Below are 9,902 nucleotides of genomic sequence, written 5' to 3' on the forward strand. Positions count from 1 at the left end.
GGAGACAAAGTACATGTTGACCATATTATCTCAGAGGATTCACCTGTGTTATTATTGTTGCTGTGAACATTTCCTCAGTGGAAACTCAATAAATTAACTACAGGAATTGTGTGATGTCATCAGCAGCAACAAGAGAACAACAGCTGGATGGTATGGATATATTATTGTAGCTGATGTTTCAAATCAGACAGACCACAGAAGTGTTTTACCTAAATTCCAGAGGAAGAAATATTCCAGATTATGAGTAGACAAATATTCCTGGCAGCTAGAAAGTCCTCCTACATCTTCATCTCAGCCTGCACATCATGTCTCTCTGCTTCTTCTGCCTGCTTACTCTCAGCTGATAAAGAGGGTCAAACCCTAAAACTGTTAAAGTGTGGACAGGTGAGGCTACAGCAGCCCTACAGGACTGTTCAGATGCTGCCACTGCCACATCAGGCTTGAGGAATGTACATCTTCAGTGACATCATATATTAGCTGTATTGATGATGTTTTGATCACAAACACAGTGAGATCATTCCCCAACAGAAGGTCTGGATGATGGGGAGACGAGGGCTCCATTCAGAGCCAAAACAGCTGCCTGCTGGTCCCTAACCACAGCAGATGAGAGGAAAGTCCTGCTGAGAGTGACTCTGAATGAGCTGCTGGTCCAGATAATAAACCTGGATGTGAAGTAAAAGCTGCAGATCAGCCAGCTGATTTTAAACAGCTCAGTCTGACAGCAGACTGTTCCCTCCTGCATCAACACAGGTTCCTACAGATCTGCTGTCTGCAGAGCATCAGTGACATCAGTGAGGTGAGATGCTGCACAGAGCCTAAAGATACTAAAAGACACCCAGACAGTCTGTTCACCTGCTGCCACCTGACAACAGATACACAAGTACCTGCTGCTGCACCACCAGACACACAGCAGCTTCACTCCTCAGAACACCAGACTCTTTACTTCACCATCTGCACTCTGTAACATAGTTTAGTTTTTCTTATGTAGCATAAAGAAATTTACACTCAGCTTCATTTCACAACCCTGCTGTTGTGAAATGACAAATAAATGAACCTTTAATGTGTATCATCCTTTTGTGAAGTGTTCAGTGTTCATCCAGCGTCACACAGACATATTTTTATTTTCATGATGAAATTAGTTTACTGAAGTTTTCAGAGTGCAGAAATCAGTCTGAGTCCCAGCAGGAGGATTATTTTCTGTTTGTTCACGATAAATGAATAATAATAATAATAATAATAATAATAATAATAATATAATAATTCGTTTAATAATAATAATTAAACTGGCTTGAACTCCAAACTGTGTTTGAACCAGTGAGACTTCTTTGTTACAGCCCTGATATTTACACACAGTAGTACTGGGGAAAAGATTAGTAGTATAAATAAGAAACATTTATTAAAACAATAAATAATTGTACCTACATTTATATGATTTTGACATCACAGCTCTCAGTTTCTTTAGGATCTCTGGGTTCACATCAACCTGCATCAGAAACACAAAACCTTTAGAAGTGAAAACATGTAACAAGTAAACACACAAAGTGGTTCAGTTAATTATAATAATCATTACATTCAGAGGTGGAAAGTAATTAATCACTTTAACTCTTTTACTGTACAAATCTGAGGGACTCGAGTATTTCTATTTTCTGCACATATTCAGAGGAAATATTACACTTGACTTGACATGTAGGGACAAACAACTGTTCACCATCACATTCACACCGACGGGCAATTTAGAGCGACAGATTAACCTCAGTTGTGTGTCTCTGGATTGTGGGAGGAAGCCGGAGACAAACCACACAGACACACAACATATCAGTTTAGGTTTTGTTATGTGTCTAATTTGCAGCTGTGTTAAATTGGAAAATGATTTGATGAGTGGTGTGTGTTAATTGAGCACAAATACTGCTTTGTAGACACCAAACAAGTCAGCACATTAAAGTGAAACTCTCGCCAAAAAGCAACCGAGGCTTTATTTGGGACCTTCGTGTAAAAGCATAATTGTGATGAAAGAGGCACTTTTAAGATTTACCGTAGTTTCGGTTTTGAGCACGTTAATTTTGAATGGGAGTGCTAAGGGCAGGATACGCTAGCATCAAAATCGCTATTTTGAGAACACAAAGAAGGCTCCACACAACATGAAACTTTGCTTGCATATCCTGCCCCATGCACTCCTGTTCAAAATTAACGTGCCCAAAATTGAAACTACGGTAAATCTTAAAAGTGCCTCTTTCGTCATAATTATGCTTTTACACGAAGGTTTGACTCATATTCAATCCCAAATAAAGCCTCGGTTGCTTTTTGGCGAGAGTTTCGCTTTAAGCACACAGTCAGTCTGCAGTCTTACCTGTTCAGGATGGACCTCCACTGCCTCCTCCCCAGCCTGTTCTACTGTGTCTCTCCCAGAGGAACGGCTCTCTGGACTCTCCCCTGAGTGTGAGTCTGCATCCTGTAGAGAGAGGAGACAGAAACAGAGAGCTTCCAGCAGATACAAGGTTTGTGTATGTGTTGTGTAAGTGTGTGTTAGAAACACATCAAACAGTTTAAATGTATATTAATGTAATATTCACTAACTATCTGAACTCATCTTAATGCTGATTGTTCTGTTCCAGGTCAACTATGTCTTTGACTTTGTCAACAATAACAATGAAGTTATGAGACCAATGGAACAAAAGTGGAGACATTTAGTTCATTTTAATAGTTTGAATGTTTGACAATCATCTGTTTTCCTTTAATATTCTTTATAGTGATAAATGAATATTTCAAAGTGAACCTGTAGCTGCCACTGACAGATAAATGTTCAACTCCAGCAACAACACTTTCTTTGTTGTTGTCACTTATCTGAACATATGAATGAAGATATTGCTGGTGAATAAAGACAGAGACTCTGCAGGATGTTAACTCACCTGTTGGGTTGTGTCTTCTTCCATTTGATGGTCTGATGGTGGCAGGTTACCTTCACCTGTGGACACAGGTGTGATGTGTTGATTAACAATATGTTTAATCATATTCAGGAAATGATTAAAACAACTAAATGTGTTTTTCACATCATTCTGTGATTTTAACAGAATCTATGTTGACTTCTGTTTTCCTTCATTATCCAAGTTAAAGTGCAGATGTCCTGTGTGTGTTTAATGAGTGCAGCAGTGTTTCACAGCTGAGTGTCTCTACTTCAATACACACAGTGCTGTGGAGACACTGTTTGAATGGAGCACACTGGAAACATCTGGATCTAAAGCTGATCAGGAATCAGTGTTCTGGAGTTGTTGCTCCTGACTGAGAGGTTCTTCTTTATCACACACACACACACACACACACACACACACACACACACACACACACACACACACACACACACACACACACACACAGTGAGAGTTTGTGGATTTCTTATAAGTCCTGAAGTTCATAAAGTGGGAGGATCATTTCTGTAAAGAGTCTCTTCTGTTTGCAGATGGACAACAGGAAGTAAGTTTTTTTTGTTTGTTTTTTTTTTCAGCTGAAGAGGGTGACACAAAACAGAGAGAGAGAGGGGGAGTGACATGCAGCAAAGGGACCCAGGTCAGGAGTTGGACCCGGGTCCGCTGCAGAGCCTCAGTACATGGGACGCCCGCTGTACCCACTGAGCTAAACGGCACCTCAGGATGTTTCTCTTGTTAGTGTTTTTATTTATAGACTGACATTTTAATACACTGTATAGATAATGTATCTGACTTTATTCTGCCCTTTTAACCTATTTAAATTCATGTTAATCACACTGTTGTCTGTTTTAATTAGACCAGTTGTAAAATATAATAAACAGTTTGTATCTGCATTAATTAGTCTACATCTATCACAGGTGGTGAATGTTGTACATTATGCTCTCGTGTCTTATTTTCTGTCTACAGAGTCTTTGTCTAGGTGTTTTTTGCCTCATGATTCTGGTAAGATGCAAAATTAACTGCATGAATCGAAAATCTAAACATAATGTAAATATAAAGCAGAAAATATATATGTTCAGTGTGTATGATCACCTTTCTCAGTGTTCTTGTGTAGAGCTGCAACATCTTTAAAGAAGTTTAAAAGCTTCTTCAGGTCAATTGACGTCTTGTTGATGCACTTCTTCAAACCTTCATCATCTACAGGATCTGGAGAAGAGACAGTTCATCACAGTCACATCTTCTTATATCTGTAATATATTGTTTGATATTATTAGTATTTATTAGGGCTATAACTGTACAGTTGTGATGGTCTGGTGGACACAGCAACATGTGCTGAGGTCAACACGAAAGTGTGAATTAAACAGAGCAGCTGAAGACCTGCCTGAGTCCTGTAACAACATCAGATGTCTGGAATGATTTGTGTTCACAGTCAAGAGGCAGAATTGTTAATAAGACAGAACCAGTGCCAGATTATATTACTGAATAGAGAAAAAAAGACACTCTTTTTTTATAAATGATTCTATTCTTTATGAATATTTTGAGTTTTATATGTTTTCTTCTTCATTATTCTGCAGACAGTAAACAAACAGACCCATATTGTGTTTCTTATAACTGTAAACATGTTGTTCACTTTGCTCTGCTGGTTTCTCCTCTGTGACCTGTGTAGTGATCCAGTCCAGCACTGGTTTGGAGTCACTGGTCACATGACATGGACAATAACAATAACCATCAATGTAAATGTGATACATTAAATCAGTTAAGTATTTTTGTCATCATAATATTTACCGATATCCAGTGTTGGGCAAGCTACTGTACAAGTGTAGCTTGTAAAACTACATAGTTCAGCCTCAGGTGACAAGGAAACATACAGAGACTCAGAGTAAGACTGAGAGCTCAGTGAGACAAAGAGGAAACATCAGCAGCTGGAGAGACCTCAACTCCAACAGCACCACAGATACGTGGCAGGAGATTCAAAATGTCACAGGCTGCAGAAACAGAGGAGCCTCCATCATGTGTGAGGACAAGCTGCCTGATGAGCTGAACACTTCTTATCCTCACTCTGACCTCCTCAACAAGACTGAGCTGTGAAGTCTGCTCCTCCTCCTCCAGAGGACCAGACACAGTCAGTGACCACAGCAGATGTGAGGAAAGTCCTGCTGAGAGTGAATCTAAATGAGCTGCTGGTCCAGATAATAAACCTGGATGTGAAGTAAAAGCTGCAGATCAGCCAGCTGATTTTAAACAGCTCAGTCTGACAGCAGACTGTTCCCTCCTGCATCAACACAGGTTCCTACAGATCTGCTGTCTGCAGAGCATCAGTGACATCAGTGAGGTGAGATGCTGCACAGAGCCTAAAGATACTAAAAGACACCCAGACAGTCTGTTCACCTGCTGCCACCTGACAACAGATACACAAGTACCTGCTGCTGCACCACCAGACACACAGCAGCTTCACTCCTCAGAACACCAGACTCTTTACTTCATCATCTGCACTCTGTAACATAGTTTAGTTGTTCTTATGTAGCATAAAGGCATTTACACTCAGCTTCAGTTTACAACCCTGCTGCTGTGAAATGACAAATAAATGAACCTTTAATGTGTATCATCCTTTTGTGAAGTGTTCAGAGTTCATCCAGCGTCACACAGACATGTTTTTTATTTTTTATGATGAAAATAGTTTACTGAAGTTTCCAGAGTGCAGAAATCAGTCTGAGTCCCAGCAGGAGGATTATTTTCTGTTTGTTCAGAATAAATGAAATGTTTCTTTATACATTTAGTTTCTGTGAAACATAATTAAACTGAACTTTAACTCCAAACTGTGTTTGAACCAGTGTGACTTCTTTGTACCGTTACAGCCCTGATATTTACACACAGTAGTACTGGGGAAAAGATTAATAGTATAAGTAAGAAACATTTATTAAAACAATAAATAATTGTACCTACATTTATTCAATGTTGACATCACAGCTCTCAGCTCCTTTAGGATCTCTGGGTTCACATCAAGCTGCATCAGAAACACAAATCAAATCAATTTTATTTTATTTATTTATCCATTTTTATTTATTTATTTATTTATTACAAAAAACTTCTAGAAGTGAAAACTTGCAACATTAAACACAGACAGTAGTTCAGTAAATTATAACGTTATTTATTATGAATAAAATAAAAAGCTCCAGATATTTTGGAATCTTTCTCCCACAGTTTCATCAAAGTCTACCTGTCTGCAGTCTGACCTGTTCAGGCTGGACCTCCACTAACCTCGTCTACTGTGGGTGTAAAGGAGAAAGCACACTTTGGACACTTCACCAAGTCTGAATCTGCATCCTGTAGAGAGAGGAGACAGAAACAGAGAGCTTCCAGCAGATACAAGGTTTGTGTATGTGTTGTGTAAGTGTGTGTTAGAAACACATCAAACTGTTTAAATGTATATTAATGTAATATTCACTAACTATCTGAACTCATCTTAATGCTGATTGTTCTGTTCCAGGTCAACTATGTCTTTGACTTTGTCAACAATAACAATGAAGTTATGAGACCAATGGAACAAAAGTGGAGACATTTACTTCATTTTAATAGTTTGAATGTTTGACAATCATCTATTTTCCTTTAATATTCTTTATAGTGATAAATGAATATTTCAAAGTGAACATGTAGCTGCCACTGACAGATAAATGTTCAACTCCAGCAACAACACTTTCTTTGTTGTTGTCACTTATCTGAACATATGAATGAAGATATTGCTGGTGAATAAAGACAGAGACTCTGCAGGATGTTAACTCACCTGTTGGGTTGTGTCTTCTTCCATTTGATGGTCTGATGGTGACAGGTTACCTTCACCTGTGGACACAGGTGTGATGTGTTGATTAACAATATGTTTAATCATATTCAGGAAATGATTAAAACAATTAAATGTGTTTTTCACATCATTCTGTGATTTTAACAGAATCTATGTTGACTTCTGTTTTCCTTCATTATCCAAGTTAAAGTGCAGATGTCCTGTGTGTGTTTAATGAGTGCAGCAGTGTTTCACAGCTGAGTGTCTCTACTTTAATACACACAGTGCTGTGGAGACACTGTTTGAATGGAGCACACTGGAAACATCTGGATCTAAAGCTGATCAGGAATCAGTGTTCTGCAGTTGTTGCTCCTGACTGAGATGTTCTTCTTTCACTGTAGTTTCAGAGTGAGGATCAACATATTATCTCTAACCCAGTTATTAGTCTGAGCATTATACTAACATATTAACCAGGTATTATCATTATTAGGGCTTCACTGTTGATGTGAGCTGTGTTATCTCTGCAGTACGTCCAGTCCTGCTGGCTGAGCACTCAGCTGATGCAGAGAGTCTCAGACTCACTAAAGCAGACTGAGCTGTAAAGTTTACAGCAGAGACGCCTGGAAAACTTTACATGAGACAAACTTTCAGCAGTGATGATAAATGTGTGGCTGCAGCTGCAGACAGATTAACTCTGTTTGATGAACCTTTACGAGTGTTCAGTTGGACACTACATGTGTCAGTATTACTGATGAATGTTACATTCAGGTCAGTGTGTTCTTCTGTTGTTGGACGTGAGTTTGTCATGTTTTGCTTTCAGCAGATTTTCTGAGCATGCAGGTTAATTGGGACAATACTATGAACATTATATGTTGTTTTTTATTGTTGCAATAATAATTAACATACATTTGAATAAAGAATATGTATCCACTCCCATGTTTAGAGTATTAAAACGTGCGCACAGAGTTACAGTATCAGTGTCACTGAGATCTCACTTCACTTCCTGTTAACTTGTTTCAGTGAAGAAACAGATTGTTGTATGAAAACTGTTTCCTGATAACAGTAACCTCAAATGAACTAAAACCTCATGATGAAATAATGTAGATGATTGTAACATGCTGATGTTTATGAATCAACAACATGTTCCTGAATAATCTGAGGAGAAAGATTCTTACCTGCAGCTCCGAGGTGCTCAGCCATCATTCAGCTGTTCTGATCTGCTGCAAACCGAAAGCAGAGACTCTTTATGAAAGGATCCGCCCACTTTATGAACCACGTGACTTGGAAGCGATCCAAACTCTCACCGCACACACACACACACACACACACACACACACACAGTGGCCCTCATTTATCAAACGAACGTACGGCAGAAAAACGTGCGTACGACCATTTCCACGCACACTTCGGCATTTATCAATTTGGACGTGAGAGGGAGCTACGATCAAATCTCACGTCAGGTCTGAGCTCGTGTACGCAAATCTGAGTCTGCAGCACAGCAAGATCTGGCTGAGTCTGAAAATAACAAACCTCAGCTGTCATTAAGCAAAAGCAGTCACATATTTAGATCAGATCAAAACGGATTCTTAAAATAAAAATAAAAAAACATAAAAAAAATAAATAAAAAAAAGCCCACGTTTTTACTGATGCCACTATTTTGTAATATAACATATTAGCCTAACATGACAACTAATTAACGGAATACCTAATAACCCCGCTGGCGAACCTGCTACAGAGCAGAAGAGTGCGCACACACGCACACGGTCACAGTGGAGCTGCTGCGGGCTGCTGAAGGGCAGCTGGTTCTGTCTCGGACCAGCAGGGAGAACGCTGCTGTATACCCGGAGAAAGTGTGAGATATTATTTTGGCCTGTCAAGTTTTGCACAACATTGCATTAGTGAATGGAACCTCTGATGTTCCGGCGCAGTCAGGTGAGCCAATGCCCAGTGAACCACCGTGACCAGCACAGCCTCCACTGGGGGCTGTACGGAGGAGACAGGACCTCATTCATCACCTTTAAAACGTAAAGTACCTTCAACTCTTGCAAATGCTCTGCAGTATTTAATCAGTAATGTGAAGTCCAGGACCTCTGCCGTGATGAGGTTCGGTCTGGACGCAGCACCGGGGCCAGAGGGCACGCGCTCTGGGGAGGAGACCTGGCCGACATGATGCTGGTGCCTGGCTCTGAAACAGTTCAAAATACAATATAAATGTATACCCATGTAACATGTGGAAGCCTAATTATGTGTAAGAAATGTGAACAGTCAGAGTTTGATAGATATTACAATGCAAGCAAAAGCGGGTTGTTAGTTACCATTCTGCTCTGACGCGAGTGCGCCTGCGTCACCTCAGCCGGAGTCCGTTCCTCTGGCAACGCTGCTGACTGCCTCCGTTATTCTCTTCCATACAGCGTTTTTATCAGCTCCTTTAATTCCATTTTTCAGACTGCCGAAAAACACATCTTTGTTTTGCTCCACGTAAGGGCGTAACATGTTAATGACGATCGAATTCAGCCGCCGCATTTATCAAGACCCGCTCATTCGTACGCTGAGATTGGTCAGATACGAATGTTTCATAAATCACACGTGTGTCCTGTCGTACGACCAATTCTGCGCTCAGATCTGCACCAGTTTTCTAGATTGATAAATGAGGGCCAGTGAGTTTGTGGATTTCTCACAAACTCACGTTGTGAGATCTAAAACACATTGTTGTTTGTTTTAGACTTAAAAATGATCATTAACAGTTTGTTTCAGCATTAAATAGTCTACATCGACCACAGATGGTGAATGTTGAACATTATGCTCGTCATGTCTTATTTTCTGTCAGGTGATTCTTCTGTGATCAGTAAATAAGTAATATCAGGTCAACATGTAAATCATTCATGTAAATATTTAAAAGTTAAACTTCAAATGAGGAAATGAACTGATTGTGTTTTAAATCTCTGTATGAAGAACAGAAATGTTCTGAAAGTCAAATAACATTTGTTTTTCTTCTGTTTTCTTCAACTTGTCAGTTTATTTCCACTGAATAAATGATGTTTTACTTTGTTCAATAAAGAACAAAAAGAACAACAGATTTTTTTAAAGATCATAAAACAATTAAATGTTCTCAGATTTAAAAAAATAAATCTCTTCCATGTAAAATAAACAAAAGATCACAAAATATGTTTTGCTTTAATGAATTAAATAATTAATCAAAATGAATA

At 39.2% G+C, this 9,902-nt stretch overlaps 1 protein-coding gene across 1 annotated transcript; it reads right to left on the bottom strand.

The window, feature by feature from the left end:
- Positions 1 to 278: 278 nt before the first annotated feature.
- On the bottom strand, positions 279 to 9,133 carry LOC115588752 (uncharacterized). The gene is made up of 11 exons (XM_030429521.1): positions 9,012 to 9,133; positions 8,730 to 8,881; positions 7,872 to 7,916; positions 6,703 to 6,758; positions 6,180 to 6,245; positions 5,865 to 5,925; positions 4,014 to 4,127; positions 2,907 to 2,962; positions 2,348 to 2,449; positions 1,423 to 1,483; positions 279 to 340 (listed from the first exon to the last, which is right to left on the bottom strand). Exons 3-11 carry the CDS (start codon positions 7,897 to 7,899, stop codon positions 279 to 281), a joined length of 606 nt encoding a protein of 201 aa, XP_030285381.1. The 5' UTR covers positions 7,900 to 7,916; positions 8,730 to 8,881; positions 9,012 to 9,133.
- Positions 9,134 to 9,902: the final 769 nt, after the last annotated feature.

Source organism: Sparus aurata, chromosome 9 (genome assembly GCF_900880675.1).
Source record: "Sparus aurata chromosome 9, fSpaAur1.1, whole genome shotgun sequence".
Lineage (NCBI taxonomy): Eukaryota > Metazoa > Chordata > Actinopteri > Spariformes > Sparidae > Sparus > Sparus aurata.

Excerpts from the sequence above, each read along its gene's own strand:
- LOC115588752 (XM_030429521.1), bottom strand. The coding sequence starts at position 7,899 with ATGATGGCTGAGCACCTCGGAGCTGCAG. Across the intron at positions 6,246-6,702 it reads AAGAAGACACAACCCAACAG|GATGCAGATTCAGACTTGGT; the intron begins GTGAGTTAACAT and ends CTCTCTCTACAG. Across the intron at positions 5,926-6,179 it reads TTACACCCACAGTAGACGAG|CTTGATGTGAACCCAGAGAT; the intron begins GTTAGTGGAGGT and ends TTTCTGATGCAG.